Raw genomic sequence first — 24,927 nt, 5'->3', positions numbered from 1 at the left:
TGCTCAGTGTTCTACTGAGATTGCTGCTATGAATCATGTTTCTAGTATATTTTTACTCACATAACTCTATTCAGTATATAAAAAGAAAGAGGTGAACACTTAATGAAGGAAATTGAAACAAGTTTAGATATGTGCCTTACATATCTATGTAAGGTTTCACATATCTGTAAACTTTTATTATATCTGTAAACAAGCTCTGCTTGTCCTTCCTTATGTCAAGCCTTCTTTCAGTTCAAACACATAGGGGTACACTTTTTTATTGTTGAATGAGGAGGTTTAGTAACATATCTTCCACTGCTAATAGTAGTTATATAGTTAAATCCACCAGAATTAGAATTCACCGAAAACTTATACCCTCTATTATAGCACATCAGTGCTGCTGCCATATCTGCAAGGCAGCTCTTCTCTTCTGTTGGACGTTCTGTTTCAGATCGCAAGAGCCAGTAATATGACAAGCTTAGGTATTTTTGCTAGTATTTCCAGAGACTGAGAATCTCACTTCTGCAGTGCAATCACCTTCTTTGCCCACATTATAGTTTTCCAAATCCACCAACTTGCAATCATTACAGCTTTTCCTGTTGTTCTGTGAAGCCGCAAAAACTAAGGGAGGAGGCTACCAAGGAACATTTAGATCATGCAGGAAATAATATTGGTGATTTATATTTAGCCAAATGTTTAAGAAGTGTTCACTAATTTTGTGTGTCAGTTTTGAGCCACACAACTAGAGACAATTGTGCGTAATTTCCAGCAGTGTGGAGGGCCTGCAGCTCCAAAGGGGAATTGGGACCTGTGTGGCTAACATTCTTTCAAAATTCAGGACCAGATTCTCAGATGATGTAAATTACCATAGTTCCATTGAAGGCAATAACTGGATATGATGTTCCAATTCACTTAATCGGAATAGGACTGTTGTGTAGTATTGCTGTGCTTTGTTAAACAGTTGTCATGTTTCACCCTGGAAATACATTTTAGTAGTAAGCCACCTCTGTTTCTCTTACCTACCTCTCAGATATATTGTGAATCTTATTTAGTTAATTTTAAGTAACTGACTTAGAGATGTTCATGAAAAAGACTTGTAGAAGCACAGACATTAGTACTATTTTGTTTTGTTAGTACTGATGGTTCCAACTTGTAAATGGTATCACAGTCCACTGCAGAACTTCTGTGCCATTTGTTGTACCATTCGTAATTAATTTAAAATAATTTAGCACAATAAACTATGAAACAAAAATGACTGACTGGACTGCAAAGCACAACACATAAAACATTGGCCACAGCCTTGCTTATGTCATTGTGTATACACATCAGCAGAGTCAAGCCTGTAGCTCCTTGAATAATAACAATGAAGTGACTGTACTAGGAAAGCTGATTAGACTCCACACACATGCATCTCCATATTGTGCCTGTATCAGGCATATGAACTATCAAATGGGCTGATATTTGTGACTAAGGTCATTCCCTCTATATTTATTCTAAAATATTCTATTGGCAGGACTTTAATTCAAGGAGATAAAAAAGCAGGGTTTACTATTTTCTGGGCTGATGATGGTCTGGACACTGGACCAATTCTTCTGCAACGGGAATGTGATGTAGGACAGAACGATACCGTGGATGACTTATATAATAGTTTTCTTTTCCCAGAAGGCATAAAAGCTATGGTAAGTCTGCCTGTGCTGAATACAGACATTTTAAAGGAAAAATCTGGCATAGTTAATCCTCTTGGAATTTGAACATAAATGAAATATAATTAGATACTAAAGAAATTGGAATATACTGGGCCAGATCTTCAGCTGGAGTAATTCCATTGACTTCAATGGAGTTATGCTCATTCACACCACTGGAGGCCCACAATATTTTGAGTAGGGGATAAATCCTGCTCCCTCTGAAGTCAATGAGCCAAATTCATCTCTGATGTAACTCCTTTGACTTCAATGGAGTTACACCTGCATTGAATTTGCCCTATTTTAAATTGGACTAATCAGCAGCAAATAGTTTATAGCATCATGGAAAACAGGGACTTGGAGCTTTCAAATTAAAAAAATGAAAATTTGAGACAACATTTCTGTTAGAGCTTCCTTTGTTTTGTTATTTAAAAAAAGGTGACTGTTTCCACATGTCACAGAAGGCACGAAGACAATTGTAGTTTGACAATGTCCCCAGAGGAAATTAACTCTTCTGTACCTTGCTACTATCTGAGCACCACAGCCTGTAAGTCTTTACTAACAGGAGTAACCCATTGAAATCACTGAGATGACGCAGGGGATTAAGAACTTGCAGGTTTGGGCTCTGTTGTTTAGCAAAATTGCTAGAACCTTATTTTACTTGTGGATCAGGAAGTCAAATTTAAACCTAAAAGTGTGGACTTTGGTGTGTGTGCTGGTGCAACACACACACACACACACACACACACACACACACACACACACACACACACACACACACACACACACACACACACACACCCCATAACAGAAAACATAATTTGTTTTTAAAAAATGCTGTGTGCATGGAACAGTAGAGAAATCCCCTCCTCCTTTCCTGTTGAATATTGGCAGGGATTTACACAGGAATCTGCCAAGTAATTGCTGTTTTTGCAAACTGTTAAAAACAGAAAGGCTGAATGTAATATATAGAGCCATATTCTGCCCTCAGGTAGGCCTCAATCCTGCAAGGATTATGCAAGTACTTAGCTTTATTCACTGTGAGTGAGTAATACTCTTGATGTGAATGGGCCTGCGGTGTATAAAGTTAGCAAATGCACAAGTCTTTGCAGGATCAGTCCCTTACACTTCAGCAACCCTGGATTAAAAAATAAATAAAGAACCAAGTCCTGCACCCTACATAGGAAAAACTTCTACTGACTCTAATAAATATAACTGAGGGCAGAGTATGTGTAAACAAAGAGAAAAATTGGCCTATTGGAGCAATTAAAACTGCTTTTTTCCTGTTTAGGTAGAAGCTGTCCAGCTAATTGCTGATGGTAAAGCTCCTCGGATACCTCAGCCTGAAGAAGGGGCAACATATGAAGGGATCCAGAAAAAAGAAAATGCAGAGGTACTGTTGTGTTAACAACACTGTGTTGCTCATAACAATGTAGTTCCACTTTATATTCAATGTGCCAAAAGATCTCCTGAGTATTGGTACCACTCCAGTGGAAGTCAGTGAGAATTGTCCCTTTGACTTAAGCATGTGCGGGACCATGTCCTAATTATCAAGAACAAGTCTGACACAGATAGAAAGTGCAGAAATATTTTATCATTATGACTTGTTCTCTACAAGCTCGAGTTGTAGAAATAATTGCTCTAAAAATAAATTAAGGGGCTAATTGCACAAACTTGTCTGAGTATAGTTAGTGCCACACACAATGTCTTTAAAGACAGTTTAGACAGTGTGTTGTGGTACCAAATACTCTCTCTGAACTAATTATGTGTTAACCAGGTCAGTTGTGAAGTCTGGAGCATACAACTTAGGAGCAATGCGTAGGAGATATGCATGTAGTAAAATGCCCATCCTGCCTGAGAGAGAGATGAGATCTAATGGAGTGTATAAACAAGCAGGAGCAAGGGTCTTCTGCATTCTAATGCCAGCTCTGACTTCCGCTCAGGCCTTGAGCAAGTTACGGAACCTCTCTGCCTCTGTTTTTATTATTATTACTCACAAACAAATATGTTCTATACTTCCATGTTCACTTTTGATCACATTTTAACAAAGTACCTGGATCAGGGAGTCTCAAACTCTGATCCATGAACCTTTCATGATCTGCAAAATACTTATTGGTGCTGCAGAGAGAGCTAGGAGATCACATAGTATTGGCTTCTCCTCTTTGCTTCCAGCTGTTTTTACAGATGTCTAGCCTCTTCTTTTCAAAAGTAAATAAGTAAATAAATAAATAAGATTGTTCCTTAAAAGCATCTGAAAACAAGAAGGAGAAAGATTATCTGCGTAGGAGAAGGATTACAAGAGGTAACAGGAACAGGCCTTAAGGACAGGTGCCCTCAGCAGGACCTGCAGCCAGAGAAGAGACAAGAGATGCCAAGGAATTCGCAGAAGAGTGGGGGAGGAGGGAATTGCGCAGCATGGGCAAAGGAAAAGGGGACCAGTTGGCAGAGACGCATTTGCAGAAGGATGGGGGAGAGAGAACAGAACTGATGGGAGGAGCAGATGAATAAAAAGCAATAGTAGACTGTGATTCCCTTTTCTGAAAACAGCGCAAACCCAAGAGCTGCTTGGTTGGTTTGTGTTCTTTCCTATCCCAGGATTTGGTTCTGCAAGTGCCAAGAGACCATATGGTCCCTCATGGTCATCACTCATGAAACTTAATCTTCTGTTGAGTCTTTGATAGAGTACTCTGCACAGTAAGGACCTTCTTCTGCTCCCATTTCAATCATTTCGAGTTTGCCATTGACTTCAGAGGGAGAGCGTTCAAATTACGTAATTTAAAATGGATCTTGTATTTTACAAATAAATAACACAACTACTTCTAATGACTAGTGTTCTGTTGGTATTTTAAAATATGGTGTTGTTCCTCACGGGCCTAATCCATAGCCTCCCGAGACTGATGGAAAGGATCCCATTGACTTCATGGAGCTTTAGATCCGGCTTCTATGAATTTGAAAGCACCTAAGGGACTTAAGAGCACAAATCTTATTGAAAGTAAATGAGACTTGTGTTCCTAAGTCACTTAGATGTACCTGAAAATCCCACCCTCCATTCTTTTCACTAATAAAAAGGGAGAGGCTTATTCTGTGATTCCTCCTCTGTATTCACAGGATAGAATGATACTTTTTGATATATTTAAGTTATTAATATCTTAAGATATTTAATCCCTTTGCTCCCACATTTTTGGATGAATTCCATGGAGATGTAATAGAGCCCTAGGCAAAGCTCTTATGCCCTGGCTTTAGCCTTTTATATTTAGCAACATAATGTCCTATCTAGGATCATCTACACAGTTGCTGTTTCTTAGTATTCTTAATATATCAGACTGCCTGGAAAAAGGCAGTTGGATGAGATCTTTTTTTTTTTTTTTTTTTTTTTCCAACAAATAGCACTGGACTTTCTGCCAGAAAGATATTTCATGCTGGGAAAATTTAATTCTCTGTCAAACAGATGGAGTTTTAAATTTTTTTTAAAAATTATCTATATAAAGACTAAAATGGGAACATATTTTATATGGTTTGTTCATGCTAGACCAGTTGTATAATAAGCCTCCTTGCTTTTTCTACCTATTTAAGCAGGGACCTTATCCAAGGCTGGGAAAGCCACCATAAATTATATAGAGTGCTATCAGTGACTCCATCATTACTTTTGCTACAACAGTGCAAACTGTTGATAACAGGAGGGGTAAAAAAACCAGCATAGCAAAGCTTTCAATCTGTAGCCTCTATAGAAAGTCTTCATATAAAATGCTGCCTACTGCCTTTTTCTGCCTAAAAAGTTATTGACTGACATTTTTGAAGAGACACACAGATCTACAGGTGGATTTCCCAAAATGATCCCAGATCTAGAAAGATAAATGGCTTGGATCATATTCTGGTTGTCCCCATACACTACTGGACATCATGGGTACACCAGCAAAACAGGGTAAGGAAGGATGGCTGAGTCCTAGCTGTTCTGATAATCCCCTCGGGAAGTTGCATATTAGACCTTTGCAACAGGCACACTGGAGAGGTGCTGCTGAGGATGCCTCAAGGAAAAACAAAAGGAGTACTTGTGGCACCTTAGAGACTAACAAATTTATTAGTCTCTAAGGTGCCACAAGTACTCCTTTTCTTTTTACGGATACAGACTAACATGGCTGCTACTCTGAAACCCGTTAAGGAAAAACGAGCACTGTTGTTTAACTTAAACGATGCATGCAAAATTAAAATGAGTTATTAAGAAAGACTTAGAGCCGTTTAGTTTTATTTATCTATTATTGTAGAGTTATGACACTTGTTAAATTTGGGTCTGTGGTCCTAACCCTGTTCTCCTCACTCAGACTCAGTTCATTGGGAGTTCTGCTTGAGTAAGGAGAGCTGGATGAGGCAATGTCTTCTTTTCTCTGTTGTAAAACTCTGTTGTCATCAGCTTATAACATAGCTGTAAACTATTCTCTGATCTTAAACTAGAGAGACCACTGAATATCATGGGCTTGGTTCTGTAATAAATATTTTTTAAATCCATATCATATCCCATAGCAGCAGAAGTGCTAACATCATGCATGTATTGTGTAGGATTACAAGGGTCATAGATGGGCTGTGCTAAAGGATCCTTAACACAGCCTGATCCATGCATGTTCCTTACATTAAACTGGCTCATTTGAATACTTTGTGTGAATCCCAGGCTGTATTAATGTTTCACTTAAAAAAGAGGTGATAAAGGGTTAATACATGATTAGTGTTTTAATAAATGGTTAATCAATTGTTATAGAGTCCCACAAGTTGCTTATAACTATATATGACTCTTTTTACTGATGTGATTGTACCCATCTCTAACACATACATACTGCTTGTGTCTTTAACATGAATATAATCTATCATAAAAAGTTTATAAAGTGGGACCCTTGTATCCTCCATGTGTGATTCTCATACATATCATATGAATGAGAGATTTTGAAAAGGAAAGCTTGTGCAGAAGCAGTTTTGAGTAAGATTCATAGTGTCCCAATTTACAACTCTGACTAGCCATCTGGAGAATGTCAGCTTTCCTTTCCTTTCCTTTCATTACCAAGACCCCTTCTAGATCTTAAATAAACAACTGAAAGAGAGAAACAACTTGTCACTGTTATTATTGGAAAGAAATGTTATCTTTATTTATAGCCAAATAGGAAAGAATCGGATCATGTGTCTTGATTTCCTAGATTTCTTGGGACAAGCCTGCAGAAGCTTTGCATAACTGGATCCGAGGGCATGATAAAGTACCTGGAGCTTGGACAGTGATTGATGGCCAGGTATGATCTGTGAAATTTAATCTGTTTCCTTACTTTTCATACCATCTTTGTTATTTGCTTTTGTAATAAAAGTTACAGATGAGATGCAGCCTCCTTTTGGTGATCACATGTAACTCCCGTTGATAACAATCAGAATATAGATCAAGTCACTTAATAAAATGTACCTGTGATGGGTTGCCCCTCCCCCCCGGGTGCCATTTGTAACTGGGGTACCACTGAGCCTGCCTGACCCACCAGCCTGGGCTCTCTTTACACTGTATTGCTGAGGCAAAGCCAGCCAAGCTCTCCTTCATGCTTCAGACTGCACTTAACCAGCACACATACAGGTAGGGACACAACCAGCTGCAGCTTTACACACACATACTAAGATCAGCTAAGGAACTGACCAGTACTCAAGTGCACACCCTCCTCTGGAGTGCAAACCCAAAATTATATCGTCTTGCAATGCACAGAGAACTGTACAGCATAAGCACATGAAAATCGTCCTCTCCCTCAATGTGGAGAGAGATATGCAACAGCTTTTTGCCCCCCAGTTATGAATTCCACACACCAGGTTTTAGACAAAACAAAAACAAGTTTATTAAGTACAAAAGATAGATTTTAAGTGATAAGGGATAGCAATCAGATCAAAGCAGATTACCTGGTAAATAAAACAAGCAAACTAAGCTTAATATACTAAAGAAACTGGTTATAAGCAACAAATTTTCACCCTAAATGTTGTTTTAGGCAGATTGCAGAGACTTGCTTGCATCTTAAAACTCCAGATATTCCTTTCACAGGCCAGACATACTCTAGCCTGGGTTCAGTCCTTTCTTTCCCAGTTCAGTCTTGGGTGTTTACAGCAGTCATCTTGAGTGGGGAGACAATGAAGAACAAACCACGATAATGTCACTCCCCTGTCTTAAACAGCTTTTCATATGGCAGGAACCCTGTGTTTCCATAGTTCTGATGCCAGTCAGTGGAAAAACATTGGTATTCCAAGATGGATTCCAGTACCAGGTGACTTGGTCACATGCCTCTGTAGCCATAACTCAGAGGCTGGTTATAACATCCTCAGGAAGGCCTCTCTGTAGGTGATAAACATCTTCTAAGACCTCTTGTTTTCTTTAATGGCCCATCCAGACCGACTGCATTCAGTCGAGTGGGCGTTCCCCAGGTGAAAACCCACTTGTAATTGATATAGTCGATATTCCTAACTTCAGGTACAGAAATGATACATGCATACGAATAGGATAATCGTATTCAGTAAATCATAACCTTTCCAATGATATCTCACATGCCTTATCTTGCACAAAATACATCATAATTATGCCGTACTCGTATCATAACAATATCTCTATGAAGAATATGGGGGACATAGTGTCACAGTATCAGTCACCAGAAAAATCACAGCTAAGTCCAAGACATGATTCCCTTTGATAGGGTCAGTTAGTTCAAAGAAAAAATAAAAGCATGTGTCTGAAAGGGACTGAGCTCTAGTTCAAATCAATAAGCAGAGAGGGCAGAGCCAGATAGTGCCAGATATTGTAGGAAATAGCTAGACATTACTGTTCATAATGAGAAAAGGAGTACTTGTGGCACCTTAGAGACTAACAAATTTATTTGAGCATAAGCTTTCGAGAGCTACAGCTCACTTCATCGGATGCATTCAGTGGAAAATATAGTGGGGAGATTTATATACATAGAGAACATGAAACAATGGGTGTTACCATACACACTGTAACAAGAGTGATCACTTAAGGTGGGCTATTACCAGCAGGAGAGTGGGGGGGTGGGATGGGACCTTTTGTATTGATAATCAAGCTGTGCCATTTCTAGCAGTTGACAAGAAAGTCTGAGGAACAGTGGAGGGTGGTGGGGGGGAATAGTTTTACTTTGTGTAATGACATAATGATAATGAGAGATACTAACTTCCCAAGGGAACACCAAAATATAATATTGCAAGCCACTGAAATACAAAATGAATTATTGTTAAAGGATTTTTGGCCTTGAATGCTGGAACCATTTACCAGAAAGAAAAGTAAATCACCCTTTATCACAAAGCTGTTCTTTTCAATTTGATAAAAGGCAATATGTCCTTGATCCAAATGTTCCTTGTTTAAAATGTTTTAAAGTCACAGAATCATAGAAACATAGGGACCTCAAGAGGTCCTCTAGTCCAGCTCCCAGCACGGAGGCAGGAATAAGAACTTTGATCTGGTCTCAATATAATTTTAATGGCTGCATGATAGTAGCTTAGCTACCAAACCAGCCTTTGGTAGGCTCTCCCTATGGGCTGGATTCTAATCCTACAGTCCAGCCCGAGTAAGAGGCAGCAGATAGCTGCACTACCCTAGGAGCAGGGCAGGAATCAGATTGTGACTTTGATAGTCACAGCCTGGTCCTGGTTCCTCCTTGCTCAGGATTAGGGAAGTCCTCTGCACCAGTCCATTTGCTAGCTCAGATTGCTTCCCTTTCTGCACTAGCTTCGTTGTGCTCACTGGTACATTGGGACCAGAGCCAAAACTCTGGCCCACCCACTCCTTATCGATCAAGATGAGTCAAGGTTGTGGGGGGGAGTAGCAGCCTGCTGGCAGCTACTATCCCTCCCCTACAGGTTCTGGTGATGTAGGTAGCCTGTCTAGGGGAGTAAGAGGGGCTCCTTGTGCCCTCTTTGGCCCCTGCACATGTCCACAGCAGAGCTCACAGTTGAGTCCTAGTAAATAATGTTAGGAGATTTTCCAAGTGTACTCAATTTAGTCATTATAATTATTATTTAATATCTATATTACCATATTGCTCACAGGCCCTAATCAGGATCTGCGCCACACTGTGGTAAGCACTGTATAAACACTAAGATGGATATTGTGTTTGCCTCCCAAAGCTTGCAGTGTAAGAAGACAAGAAACAAGGGCCTGGCCTGGCGTTACGTAGCTGTCGCTCACAGGATTTTCCTGGGCTTGCATTTGGACAAAGAGTTGCATATGCTGGATTGTGAAGCCCCACAGATAATATAGTCACACAATTTTTGCAGTTTACAAATAAAGAGAACAAAAGGCCTATCCCCCATTAACAGCCAGAAAACAATGTCATTGCATTTTCAGCATGTTGAGAGAGATTTAGAGCCTATGCATCTGTCATTCATTTTGTTTTGTAGATGGTTACTTTCTATGGATCATCATTACTTGATGGGCCAGTGCCTCCTGGACAACCGTTGGCAATAAAAGGCACCACAAAATCTGGGCTTATAACCAAAAATGGCCTAGTTCTTTTTGGTAATGATGGAAAGATGGTAAGTGTTCAACAAGATAAATAGTGTAGCAGGGGCATGGGGGGACACGGGTAAGGGAGGTGAAAAACTGTATGGACTGATCAACATTAGGAGAAAATGTAAACTGTATGGAAATTCCATGCCATTCAAATCCAAATGTAATCTTTGCAATGCTAGTGATAGCAGCCAGGTAATCAGCCATGAACATGTCAATCTTCTATTATTTCATGAAGACTGCTAAATGCTATTCTGTTCTTTATCTTAATTATTGTCAGGATCCTGGGTGAAGGTAGGCAGGACTAGTGGTGGGAGCTTGGGATCCCAGAACTGAAAGCAGGGTTCAGAGCCAGGATCAGGGTTAAGAATCAAGCTGAGGGTTAAGTCAAAGTTATGAGCTAAGCTGAGGTTTCAGAGTAGCAGCCGTGTTAGTCTGTATTTGCAAAAAGAAAAGGAGTACTTGTGGCACCTTAGAGACTAACAAATTTATTACAGCATAAGCTTTCGTGAGCTACAGCTCACTTCATCGGATGCATTTAGAGTCAGGAATCTGGCCGATACTGGGTCTGTGTCAGAGTTCCAGGGGTCGATCAGGAGTCAGAATTGAAGTCAGAGCTGAGATCAGAACCAGGCGCTCACTGACTGAGAAGCAGGGTAGTCATGATAAGTAGCTAAGGATTCTCATTGTTGCCTGGGCACTTGCTGGTAAGCCCCATGGACTTATACAGGGACAAGGTGCCAATCAGGGATTGCTAAAACCAGTGTCAGTCAGATCACTCTGGGTAGAACTTCCCGCGAACCTAAGCAGATTGTTTGCAGGGAGTAACTAGGTTCTAGATGCCACCAGGTGGCAGCGTGGGGATGGTAGTTGTCCAGTAACCTTGTAGGTCTGTGTTCATGTCCCACTGATCCTTACAGGCATTTCCCTACCCCCATCATATGTTAATTTCTATGATCTGTTAAATTGTACCTATATTTACTATAGTTTGTGGTGAAGAAAATATTTTAAGATACCTTTATCACAGATTTGAGATTTCCTACTAGACACTTACTCATTTCATTATTATTTGAATTAACATATTAATTTCTCCTTAGTATGTTTTACAGCCTTTCCATCAACTTAAATCATATCCCCTCTTTTTCAGTTGTTGGTGAGAAATCTACAGTTTGAAGATGGAAAAATGATCCCTGCATCTAAATACTTTTCATCTGATGAGATGTCTGTCATAGAACTTACAGAAGAGGAGAAAAAGATGGCAGAAGATATCAAGGTAATTCTGTAAACTAGTTCAGTAAGATATTAGTTTACAGAAAAGCATTAAAGATGTCTAGGTACAGACATGATATAACTTTTATTTAAAAGTGCAAGTTATTTCTTAACAAAATATATACAAAAGTACAAGAATTAATGTTAAGCTATTGAAATTAATTCAGATGTGCTTGGAGATCAGGTTAAGTGTTCACAAATGTATATATGGTCCTAGAAAGTTTTTCTTTAGATTAAGTGATTGATTCTAAAGACCAAGTTGAGAAGAGAATGGTTTTGGATTATATGCTATGAGTGAGGCAGACACATTTCAAAGCAGAGTCAGAGAACCAGCATGACCTCTCCCTCAACAGTGGGTCCTTCAGACACCAAACAAACTGGAGAAGCTGGCATCATTTTTTTCATGGAAACATTCAGCAGCAAGATTTGATCCTATTTCTAAAACAGAATCTGAGGGCTTGTCTACGCTGCCCCGCAGTTCGGACTCTGGGGCCGTGAAGATCATTGCGCATGAAAGGGCTGTGCTGGACTCCCCTGTGGGGATGCTGCGGGTTCAAACTCAGGGTTCCTGTAACGGAATGCTACACTGTATTATACTGTTCAGTGTATATAGTGCACCATGTGTGACATCCCGTAGTTAAGTTAACCTCAGTCATACGTAGCAGAATATTAAAGGATCTTACGGAAGACACATCTCTTGTGTCTCTCTCTGAGATGAAAGCCGTGTAGTCAGTCTTTATCTGATACAGAAGTCTGACCTAAAAAGAAAAGGAGTACTTGTGGCACCTTAGAGACTAACAAATTTATTAGAGCATAAGCTTTCGTGAGCTACAGCTCACTTCATCGGATGCATTTGGTGGAAAAAACAGAGGAGAGATTTATACACACACACACAGAGAACATGAAACAATGGGTTTATCATACACACTGTAAGGAGAGTGATCACTTAAGATAAGCCATCACCAACAGCAGGGGGGGGAAAGGAGGAAAACCTTTCATGGTGACAAGCAGGTAGGCTAATTCCAGCAGTTAACAAGAATATCAGAGGAACAGTGGGGTGGGGTGGAGAAATACCATGGGGAAATAGTTTTACTTTGTGTAATGACTCATCCATTCCCAGTCTCTATTCAAGCCTAAGTTAATTGTATCCAGTTTGCAAATTAATTCCAATTCAGCAGTCTCTCGTTGGAGTCTGTTTTTGAAGCTTTTTTGTTGAAGGATAGCCACTCTTAGGTCTGTGATCGAGTGACCAGAGAGATTGAAGTGTTCTCCAACTGGTTTTTGAATGTTATAATTCTTGACGTCTGATTTGTGTCCATTCATTCTTTTACGTAGAGACTGTCCAGTTTGGCCAATGTACATGGCAGAGGGGCATTGCTGGCACATGATGGCATATATCGCATTGCATGCATGATAGAGATCTTGTAGGTGTTTGTCTCTGTCTGAGGGGTTGGAGCAAATGCGGTTATATCGTAGCGCTTGGCTGTAGACAATGGATCGAGTGGTATGATCTGGATGAAAGCTAGAGGCATGTAGGTAGGAATAGCGGTCAGTAGGTTTCCGATATAGGGTGGTGTTTATGTGACCATCGCTTATTAGCACCGTAGTGTCCAGGAAGTGGATCTCTTGTGTGGACTGGTCCAGGCTGAGGTTGATGGTGGGATGGAAATTGTTGAAATCATGGTGGAATTCCTCAAGAGCTTCTTTTCCATGGGTCCAGATGATGAAGATGTCATCAATGTAGCGCAAGTAGAGTAGGGGCATTATCTATCATGCATTCCTACAACTACAATACCCACCTGCTGAAGTGAAGAAACAGATTGACAGAGCCAGAAGAGTACCCAGAAGTCACCTACTACAGGACAGGCCCAACAAAGAAAACAACAGAACGCCACTAGCCATCACCTTCAGCCCCCAACTAAAACCTCTCCAACGCATCATCAAGGATCTACAACCTATCCTGAAGGACGAGCCATCGCTCTCTCAGATCTTGGGAGACAGACCAGTCCTTGCTTACAGACAGCCCCCCAATCTGAAGCAAAGACTCACCAGCAACCACACACCACACAACAGAACCACTAACCCAGGAACCTATCCTTGCAACAAAGCCCGTTGCCAACTCTGTCCACATATCTATTCAGGGGATACCATCATATGGTCTAATCACATCAGCCACACTATCAGAGGCTCGTTCACCTGCGCATCTACCAATGTGATATATGCCATCATGTGCCAGCAATGCCCCTCTGCCATGTACATTGGCCGAACTGGACAGTCTCTACGTAAAAGAATGAATGGACACAAATCAGACGTCAAGAATTATAACATTCAAAAACCAGTTGGAGAACACTTCAATCTCTCTGGTCACTCGATCACAGACCTAAGAGTGGCTATCCTTCAACAAAAAAGCTTCAAAAACAGACTCCAACGAGAGACTGCTGAATTGGAATTAATTTGCAAACTGGATACAATTAACTTAGGCTTGAATAGAGACTGGGAATGGATGAGTCATTACACAAAGTAAAACTATTTCCCCATGGTATTTCTCCCTCCCACCCCACCCCCCACTGTTCCTCTGATATTCTTGTTAACTGCTGGAATTAGCCTACCTGCTTGTCACCATGAAAGGTTTTCCTCCTTTCCCCCCCCTGCTGTTGGTGATGGCTTATCTTAAGTGATCACTCTCCTTACAGTGTGTATGATAAACCCATTGTTTCATGTTCTCTGTGTGTGTGTGTATAAATCTCTCCTCTGTTTTTTCCACCAAATGCATCCGATGAAGTGAGCTGTAGCTCACGAAAGCTTATGCTCTAATAAATTTGTTAGTCTCTAAGGTGCCACAAGTATTCCTTTTTCTTTTTGCAAATACAGACTAACACGGCTGCTACTCTGAAAGAAGTCTGACTTGCACATGGCTGCGTAGTGTAGACATAGCTTAAGAAATAATATTTCTTAGAGGTGTGAATTGCCCTATTTGACTCAGTGGAGACAACTTGAAACTGATTTGTAACAATTTAAATGTGCACATTCGCAGAAATTACACCGTCATTTTAACAGAAATATCCATCTAGAGTATTTATTCTATAGTACTACCTCGCAGCCCTTCCCCAGTGCCAAAAGTCTCTGCTGTACATACCCAACTACCAAATCTTCCAGTCCTCCTCAGCCCACCCTCTTCACACCTCATGGGATCAGATCCTATTCATCTAAAGTGGTGGTGTTATTTGGAAGATAGGCAAAAAGACTATTGGTATTGCACTGAATTTTGCTGCATTGTTATGCAACAGAATATTAGGGAAAATAATTTTCATGCACAACAGGGATATTTTTATAGTACTACTACTAATAATGGAATGTTATGCTGGAAGGTGCTAATGGCTGTCAAGTGGGTCTTTGAGCTTTAAACAATTGCAGATGTGGTTGAAGCTGATGGGTGTGCTAACCACCCTTCTTTCAGGCTAAGGGGAAGAAGCCGTTAAACCCATTTTATGTAACAATTGCTGGAAATAATGGGAGACTACCACCCAAGATAACTGGCCACATAGCAAAATCTGAGCAGTTCCCTGGGACTGATTGCAAATGCACAGCGTAAAAGGGGTTGCTTGGCAAGCTCCGTGAGTGTGTGAAAACGAGAATGAAGCATGGCCCTGAGAGGGAGCAGAGGGATGGAGCTCCTTGGGCACAGGACTTTCTGCAGATGCAGGCTTGGAAAATGTGAGCAAAGAAACTGCCTGCTGCTGTTTGTTCCTACTGTGTTCGGGGAACCAGGACTTTGTGTACATGCTCTGTAAACGGGTGGCAATTGGGGAGGGCATGGGGGGCATTGCCACCCCCAAAACTAGAGGCAACACATGGGGGAGGACATAGTCATTTCTGCTTTCTACTTAGCACAGAGGTTTTCAAACTGGGTGGCCCGCTGCCCTAGGGAGATGTGCCCCACAGTTTGAAAACCATCACCACCTGCCAGGAGCCAGCAGATGGGAAGCTGATGGGAACTGCCCAGCCCGCAGCTGTCTTCCTTGTGGAAGCTGGATGCCAGCTGGCTTCCCAGCTGCTCTTCCTGCCCTGCATACCAAGCTGGGCCGCCTCTGCAGTGCTGGGCACTCCCCAGGCAGGGGGAGCAGCACAGCTCCGAGCTGCACCCCTGATGTGCTCTTGCTTCTCCCCTGAAGGAGCCTGGCCTGACCCCATGTGCCCCCCGCCCCCCATGTGCCACCTCTGTTCCTATCCCACAAATATAGAAGTCAAACTACGCCTATGTTTGTAAATAATCAGGATTGTGACCGGGGGTGGGGGGATAGAAGAAGCTGGCTGTGAAGCAGGGGGTGGGGTGAAGGGAGAATGATGGGAGCTACTGTGGCATGACTGGGGGACAGCCTGTTCCAGGCTGGAAATGGGCGTCCTGGCAGTTCTTCAGCAGCTGATGCCCTATGTGCCAGTGCTCTCCTGCCCCCAACCCAGGTGCCTGTGCATTCTCCCACAACCTGGCAGCTGGGGCATATGTTCGTCCCTGGACTGGATGTCTCTGCTGGGACTCCTGTGGTAGTTGGAAGGTGGGGAGAGGAGAGCTGTCTGTTCTTACTTGCCTCCTAACAGCCAGCCTGATCTCCAGCCCCTCCTCAGGGTTCCGCTCTCACCTCCGCCCCCAATGCATGCATGCAGGGGTGGAAGCATAACCAGGTTCCACTCTCACCTTCATGAGATATTGTGGAGAGGAAACGTATTTTAGCACCCACAATGTTTCCATGGTTAGGGTATGGCCCGCAACCTTATTCTGCTGCCCCTGATTGCAACAAAGAAATAGCTCATACTGAGACGACTAATAACATCAGTTCCCCAAATCAAAACAAACCTGCAAAGCCCCGCATGCTGGCTAACTGCTCAGGCCAAAGGGTCAACAGTAATTTCACCTGCCACACTTAAAAAAAAAAAAATATGAAAACTGTATATATGCAAATCATTAGCATGGTGGTTATAGCAAAAATGCACATTTGCTTTTCTGGTTTCCTTTTTTATTATCCCTAGAAGTAATTGATTTTAAAGAAGCCGATATGTTTAAAAATATACACACAGACCTACGTTAGTGTCAGTGAACTGATGTTTTATGCCATTAGAGGGGTTTGTTTGTATTAATGCCTCATTTATTTTCTGTACTTTTTAGTCCATTTGGAAGGGAATTTTGAGCAATGTTGCTGTAATTGAGGATTCTACAGACTTCTTCAAATCTGGAGCATCCTCGATGCATGTTGTCAGGTAACTTTTTTATATTTTAAATAGCCATGTTTTGAAGCAATAAATGAAGGTTGTGACCTTGTTATGGTTCTCACGATATCTGTGATTTTTCCCTTTCCCCACTCTTCCCCATTCAGAAGTCACAAAACAGTAAAAAGAAAATGATTTTAAATGCATTTTTTCTCCATACTAACCACTTCCTTTTCCTACTTCCAGAAACCTAATAAGGTGATCCCAGTGCCACATCAGATCCTTCACTGACCAAAGTCAGTGCAAGATTGGGCCCTTGCCCTGCTTACTCGAGCAATACTCCCGACTCCCATGACATTGTCCTCAATTGAAGCTTTGCCTGAATAACAAGGGCAGGATTAGCCCCAAAACTAAGGGAGTACCATGGCAGATATTTGTAGAGCTCTGACACAGCTAGTCCAAATCCGGGGGCCCAGTTCTGCATCTGCGTGCCGAACTCCCATTCAGATCAGTGGGGATATGCACAAGGAGGGTTGAGCCCACTATTCCCAAATGCAGTGAGGTCACCATGCTGTGTCAGGTCACGTCAGTGAGCATCGCTCCTTTCTTTACCCCAAATGTCCACAGCCATCACATGAGAAGCCCTTGAGAGTTTTACCAAAATCATTGCTATTAATAATCCACCAAATGTGACATGATTCACAACTACCGAGCTGCACTAAATAGAGTGAACAATACTTGCACGAGGTAACAGTGCTGGGAGCTAGCCAGTCAGCCAGCACTCTGATCTCTCTGGCACTAATTGGTTTCCCCAGGGAGGTCTGAATGGGGAATGGAATGGAATCTGCTAATCAGACTGGGTGAGCTAATGGATTAATTAGCCCATCATCTGAGGAGTGATTAAAAAGGCACAGGAAGGAAGTGCAAGGGGAGAGGAGCAGGGCCGAGTCCAAGTCCAAACTTAGAGAGCTCTCAAGGAAGGGAGACCACTTCTCCTCTCAGACCCCCGGGGACAGGGGTGATGATATAAGGGACATTGAAAATAGCATTGTTGCACAGAACTGTAAAGGGGTTGGCGCAGGAATCTGAACTAAACTGCACTGTGTGGATAACTAACTGGTGAAGTCTGAGCAGTTTCTGTGAAGCTAGAAGGCAGGAGCGGAGCATACCCTGTTACATGGGACACAATGTTCATCATTTGCCATTTATTCCTAAAATGTTACCTCAGACTATTTCAAAGCCATTGGGCCAAATTCTGCCCCTAATAACACCTCCACAATTGCTGTGTATAACTGAGGACCCCATGTAGCCCAATGGCTAGCAGTGGTACAGTACAGCTACAGAGTAATAGTATGCACACAAAAAAAGCCAACACATTGTACACAACCAACCAAAACCCTACTCCACCTTCTAATAATTGACTGTCTCAACAATATTTCAGTATAAGTTCAACCTACTATTTCTCTGTAATTTTCAGAATGATTGAAGAGATCAAACAAAAATATGGTCGACTTCAGCTGCAGAATGAAGATGTATATGGCCACTAAGTTTGCAGACTTTATTCAGATGGCTGTGAGGAAACTGAGGGGAGAGGACGAAGAAGAAGAATTAGTCATAGATTATGTAAGTCTTTTTTGGTTTTGTTGACATTTTACCCACTTTCTTTGATGGAGTGTTGGTTTAGTTTCTGTAGTTTGCATTTATTTATGACTGGGGATGGAGGTGAAATTTGGTGAATTCCATTGCTCGTGAAACTGGGAGATCAATAGCAGTGGATGGATTTATGCATATTGCACATGTAAGTATTGTAAACTTCGTTAGAGTGCCTTGCTCATGTATCTCAGGTTTCAGAGTGACAGCCGTGTTAGTCTGTATTCGCAAAAAGAAAAGGAGTACTTGTGGCACCTTAGAGACTAACAAATTTATTTGAGCATAAGCTTTCGTGAGCTACAGCTCACTTCATCGGATGCATCCGATGCTGTAGCTCACGAAAGCTTATGCTCAAATAAATTTGTTAGTCTCTAAGGTGCCACAAGTACTCCTTTTCTTCATGTGTCTCAGTTGTCATGCCCACAAAAAAATCTGCTTTTCTGAGGAAAACAGCAACAGACTCTCCTCCAAGGAACCCTAGCATGGGGCGGAGGGGGATATGATAGAGATATATAAAATCATGACCAATGTGGAGAAAGTAAATAAGGAAGAATTATTTACTCCTTCTCCTAACACAAGAATTACAGGGCACGCAATGAAATTAATAGGTAGCTGGTTTAAAACAGACCAAAAGGAAGTATTTCTTCACACAATGCACAATCTACCTATGGAATTCCTTGCCAGAAGATGTTGTGAAGGCCAAGCCTAAGACAGGGTTCAAAAAAGAAATAGATAAATTCATGGATGATAGGCCCATCAATGGCTGTTAGCCAGGATAGGCAGGGATATAAAACCAAGCCAAGCTACAATCTTTGCCTAAGCAACTTCTTCACTTACATCAAGCTATGAGCATCTCCAGCCACTCAAGCAGGAGGATTGTCAACTTACAGAATCAGAGAGTGCTTATCTCTTTATCCCCAATAGAGATGGATAACAAAGGAGTCCCCTTTGTTCCCTTTCATAGTCCCAGAAAACTTTTGAAATGTATTCTTTGAAAAGTAAACCAAGACAAAGTTCCTCTCCCCTGCTGCTTGTTCTTTGGGCACCAAGCCCTTTCTTCATCCTCTTGTCAATTTGCTTTCTCAGTTGACTTGATCACTTTCTTTACCTTAGATGCAAATGTACTTTCATTGTCCTTTGCTTGTGATTAAGCCATGCTATTTTCTCATAGCTAGAGCCAGGCAGACAGGTAAATCTATATTCCTTTGTTAAGGGTAGGCTTGTTTATCAGCTGCCTCCAAAACATATTACAAGAACTTATTTCCAGCACACATACATAAGTCTTTATGAACAACTTGTACAAACATCATGCAACAATATTAGTGACCAGCATGTCACCCGTTTTCATCTGATACCTTACAGGTCCCTTCTGGGCTAAATATTCTGCCAACATTGTGTTGCATGAACCCTTTACTAGTTGACATAAAGGAGCTCTGAGAGTCACAGTAACTTTAAACACATAAGTAGGGCTATTGGCTTCAGTTGGATTATAAACCTACTTAGTCACACACCTATTTTAATACCTTGCTGTATTGAGGCCCTAATGATGATTTGATCCTGGATATCCACTAGTAAAACCATACAAATTCATTAATCCATTTAATAATTTAGGCTCTTCTCCTCCTCAGAGGAAGTACAATTTCTATTTAGTTTTGCCTTATCGATGGATACTGACAGCCATATATGCATCCTGGTACTTTGTCTGAAAACTGGTTTTGCATATTAAAGTTACAAGTTGTATTAGGTACGTAGTTTTTCATGTTGCATGTACAGTATTGCCAACCCCAAATGTTCAAAAATTGAGTCAGACTCACCAAAAATCATGAGATTGGCTTTAAAATCATGAGATTAAGTAACAATAATAGATTTGGTGTTCTTTTTATTTGCTTTCTGCTTTTTCAGCCTTTAGGGTGCACCGAGCTCTCATTTTGAAGCCTTCTCCATAGCCACAAGAGCTAGATTTTTTTTTTTTTAAAGAATTAAGGCTGAAATCATCACACATCCACTTGACTCCAGGAGCTGGTGCTTTAAGGAAAACAATAATGGTCATGAAACTCATGACAAAATCATGAGAGTTTGCAGTGATGTAAGACGCATTCAAATGTTATGTTTCTTTCACTGTTAGGTTTCAAAAAATGTTAACAATATGAATGTGAAGATGCCTTACCAGTGTTTTATAAATGGCCAGTTTATGAATGCTGAAGCGGGAAAAACATATGACACTATAAACCCAACAGATGGATCAGTGAGTAATTTCTTCATATGATAAATACTGGCTTATTTTGAATACTACATTTCTGGATAGATAATCTAAAACATTAAAAGGATATTGCCAAGTTGAAAATCATGTAGTACATTTTAAAAGAATCCTTTACTATTTTACAATCAAAACTTTAAACAATTTCTTCAACTTCTAGATATCTTGAAATGTTAATAATTTAATCTAATTTACTTTTCAGTTTTTATGCTTTTTATTCACTTTTTGCATCTTAGGTTGCATAGTGAAAACTGGCTGATTAATTTCACTATGTTTATAATCTGTTTTAAGTCAGTTTCACTAGCAGGTTCTCATACTTTGCAGACAGAACAGGGGGATGCTTATTTGTTCTTTTAAAAAGTGTTTCCACTGGGATTTTTGTTAGTGTCTTGAGCACATTTCTCTTGGTCAGAAGTTTTGTAAAAGCTTATTTTTACAAATCCTACAGTTTAGGCCAAATTTGTCTTGAAAGTGTCCTTTTAAATCACTTTTTAAAATGACTTCTCAATATGCATATTTTTTCCCAAATCTTGGCTGAGCAACTGTAACTGAAAAGTTATAAATAACAGCCTCGATTCTGATCTCATGTATGTCACTGTAAATCAGGAGTAACTGAATTCCACTTAAGTCAATGGACCTAGTTGTACCATTATTAATGAGGCCAGAATCAAGTACAGCCTTAGCAGTTTGGTATTCTCTTAAGGCATCTTAAATATAAGTGTCCATCTATGGTGATGCATGTAACAAATACACCATTCCAGGGAGGCAATATCCAAATGGTATTCTAGAATTTTTAGGCATTCTATTGTCGTACCAGACACTAAGCTTTTCAACTTCTTCATTGTCACATCAGTAAGTTTATGTGATATTTGAAGAAATAAAATAAGGCATGAGGGTGTGCTCTGCTGTTCGCAGAGTTTGAGGAAAGAGGGATCCAGAATTCTGGCTGTTCACACAGTCCCCTGAATTCCACCACCATCAGTGGTGTCTGAGCTTTTCTGAACCGGATTGACCCATGCATAATTGGTAGCCATTAGAAAATTAAATGTTTGTTTATATTTAAATTAAAAAGAAAAAGAGAGAGAAAGGAAGTATTGCTTGTAACACCACTTTAAATGTGAGCTAACACTTAGCTGTCTTGTGACAGATAATAGCAAAGGTGTCTTATGCTTCAGTGGCTGATGTTGACAAGGCAGTAGCAGCAGCAAAAGATGCATTTGAAAATGGTGAATGGGCAAGAATGAATGCAAGGGAAAGAGGGAGATTAATGTACAGGTATGTAAGGGGTGTTGCTATATTTGTTCATGGTTCTTAACTTTATTTTACTTCCTCTGAAAAATCATGGTATACCCCATGGTTCTCATACTCCTCGATGGACGTCCTTGTCCTAGAGCTAGAGTGGCCACATTTCAAGTGCGGGGCGGGGAGGGGAGGGTTAGGGGCTCTGGGATATGGTTTTTGACTTTGGTCTCTGCATTGCAGTGTGGATGTCAGAGCATTTTTAAGTCAATGAAAAAACTCCCATTGACTTTATTGGGTGTTTAGCCAAAGGTCCCAATCCTGAAGCCAATGGAAATTTTGCCTGAGTTGCAGTATTTTGCATTCCCGCATCATGTTTGTAAGTTAGGTATAGTTGGAGGTGTCGTTTCCCAATGTTGTTGTTTTTGATTCTCACTTGTGTTTTAATTAAGACTTGCTGACCTGATGGAAGAACACCAAGAGGAATTAGCAACAATTGAGGCCATTGACTCAGGAGCTGTCTACACTTTAGCTTTGAAGACCCATGTAGGAATGTCTGTGCAAACATTCAGATACTTTGCTGGATGGTGTGACAAAATTCAGGCAAGCTAATATTTGTCAGCAGTTACCCAAAGTCAGAAACAAATTACAACGCTTCTGTATACTTATTCTTTACTGGTACTGCCTTTTGCTTGGACAGCCCAGAAGAACAATTTTAACACAGGGAAATGAGGCATTCAAAATTGTGGGTGACAGAATTAGAATTTTACCTAGTCAGAGTCTTCCTGGAAACATGATAGAAGCACATTATGCTTCCTATTGGGGGGAAAAAGGGATTTAGAGTCCAACTCGTGTTGCCAGATAAGCTGGTTGAGAATGTGAAGTGTTATAGAGGAGATGTACCTCCTATTCTTGGTAGAAGGTTATACAGCAGCAATATTCCAGCATCTTTCTCTCTCTGGCATCTCATTAACAGAACAAATCTGGCTCTGAAGCCTTCCATGAGGGCAGTGATTTTTCTGAAACAAACATGGTTAGATAATTGGTGCATTTTAGTTTTCCTTTCTAGATGTATATTTTTTAAATCCATTGTCTTTCTTTTAGGGGTCTACAATCCCGATTAGCCAAGCACGCCCAAATCATAACCTAACATTCACCAAGAAGGAACCAATAGGGTAAGGCTATTGTCTTCTTAATGACTGCAGACTAGTTTTAACCTTGACAAATAGAAAATCCTTTCAAAATCTGTTGTGAAAATGTAACTTTTTTCATATTTTTCCCAATCTTAAGAGTCTGTGCAATTGTTATCCCCTGGAATTACCCACTGATGATGCTTGCATGGAAGAGTGCAGCATGCTTGGCTGCAGGCAACACGTTAGTTCTCAAACCAGCACAGGTAAAATCAAAAAGAAAAATGCAAATTATGGGTGTGATCCTCCAGTCCCTACTCAGGCAAAGCTTCCATTCACTCCATCCATTGACTGACCTGTTGCATGCTGTAAAAAACATGTAAAGCAGTAGCTATTCCCACACTGATGCAAGGTATTCATTGTCTTCACTAGAACTCTTGGCACCCTCAAATTAGAGAATACATTAAATCTTTCTGTTTGTCTGTCGATGTCTTTGTTGTGTGGAGCTATGGTTAGGGAAGAGGGGGAGAGGAGGTTGCATTGTGAGATGCATGTGTAGTCAGAATATAATTAATCTTGGACGTGAACAAAATGCACTCCTTTTTCTAAGGGAATGTCACTTTGTCAGCTTTGTAAAAATATGAACTAATGTAAGATTCATATTGCAATAGGCTAAAACGTATTGCACATTAAATATATCGTGAAGTATTTAACTAAAATAGCAGACATAATCTGACTATTGTGTACATGCTTAGGTCACTCCTTTGACTGCCTTAAAGTTTGCAGAGCTCTCAGCTAAAGCTGGATTTCCCAAAGGCGTTATAAATATTCTTCCTGGTTCAGGTAAAGCATTGACCTAATTATTTTTCTGTACAAAATATAGTTTGGTATGAACTGTAGTTGAGAACAGTTAAGTAAAGGACTGAGATGAGGTGAAGTTATTGGTTATCTAGCTTTTCACCTCTGCAGACCTGTCAGATGAAAACTGTGCTGAGTGGACTTCTCCTCCTCCTTAGTGGATCTTCGTTCACATTACAAAACGGATCCATCATTGTACATGTATTCTCTGAACTGAATGGGGAATGACTGTTGTGCTAGCCAGGGCTGTTTATCCCTCATCTACACGTTCCTAATTCAAACAAAAAATACATAAATCTTCAAAGAACCGTTTATAATACAGAGAAACATAATGCTATTGATTCTGGGACTCCTCTTATTCTCCAAAGCTTGTTGCCAGTAGGAAATATTATTTCAATAAGATTGTGAGAAATCTAGTTAGCTAAGTGTGACAGATCAGTTGTTGGAGACAATTTAACATTACATCAGCTAATTCACCTCCTCACAATCATGTTTAGACATAAGATTTCCTAGTGAAGACAAGCCCCAAGATAACTGTGGGGCTGATTCAATGAAACAGTACATATGTCAGCTGATCCGAATTTAAAATATAAACTGGGTTATTCTATCAGCAGTCCAAGTATAAGAGATGCAGTTCTCAACTCCCTTGGTGAAGGGAGGGATTTGTGCCGTTGTGGTTTTAGTTTTATTAATCTGAGGTGTTAATAGTAACATAAGTAAGGATACTTCTTTTTTAAATTAAATGCTATTTAACCTGACAGGCCTACTGGACTATTAGAATGTTAAGAATTGTATGTACATTTTCCAATTAATTCCCCATATCGCACGATAATACAGGTGGTTTAGTGGGACAGCACTTGTCTGAACACCCAGATATCCGCAAACTTGGATTTACTGGTTCAACTCTTATTGGTAAACAGATCATGAAGAGGTATTGTATTCATTATATTCAGAAGATGTTTTAGATCTTTTTTTATACTGTAGATTAATCAATGTTTGTTTACTGCATTGATGTACAAACTACATCTTGCACATAACATTAAAATGACATGCAGACTGTGGATGGGAATATATTTAATCATTTGTCTTCATTAAAAGGTGGAAATATCATTTGCTATTAAGTCCAACTGTCCAAAAGCAAAAATA

The 24,927-nt window shown here is 40.5% G+C and overlaps 1 protein-coding gene across 1 annotated transcript in view; it reads left to right on the top strand.

Annotated features, from left to right (window-relative positions):
• ALDH1L2 (aldehyde dehydrogenase 1 family member L2) overlaps positions 1 to 24,927 on the top strand; it is a 51,700-nt gene that overhangs the window by 13,399 nt on the left and 13,374 nt on the right. Inside the window, 15 exon segments of the mRNA XM_038388106.2 lie at positions 1,493 to 1,658; positions 2,953 to 3,054; positions 6,842 to 6,931; positions 10,068 to 10,202; positions 11,324 to 11,449; positions 16,607 to 16,698; positions 18,125 to 18,178; positions 18,180 to 18,270; positions 20,423 to 20,542; positions 21,702 to 21,829; positions 22,246 to 22,396; positions 22,898 to 22,968; positions 23,084 to 23,189; positions 23,679 to 23,766; positions 24,619 to 24,712. Of these exon segments, the coding sequence (XP_038244034.1) occupies positions 1,493 to 1,658; positions 2,953 to 3,054; positions 6,842 to 6,931; positions 10,068 to 10,202; positions 11,324 to 11,449; positions 16,607 to 16,698; positions 18,125 to 18,178; positions 18,180 to 18,270; positions 20,423 to 20,542; positions 21,702 to 21,829; positions 22,246 to 22,396; positions 22,898 to 22,968; positions 23,084 to 23,189; positions 23,679 to 23,766; positions 24,619 to 24,712 (1,614 nt within the window).

This window comes from Dermochelys coriacea, chromosome 1 (genome assembly GCF_009764565.3).
Source record: "Dermochelys coriacea isolate rDerCor1 chromosome 1, rDerCor1.pri.v4, whole genome shotgun sequence".
In the NCBI taxonomy this organism is placed as follows: Eukaryota; Metazoa; Chordata; order Testudines; family Dermochelyidae; genus Dermochelys; species Dermochelys coriacea.
This window is presented reverse-complemented; position numbering and strand designations above follow the sequence as displayed.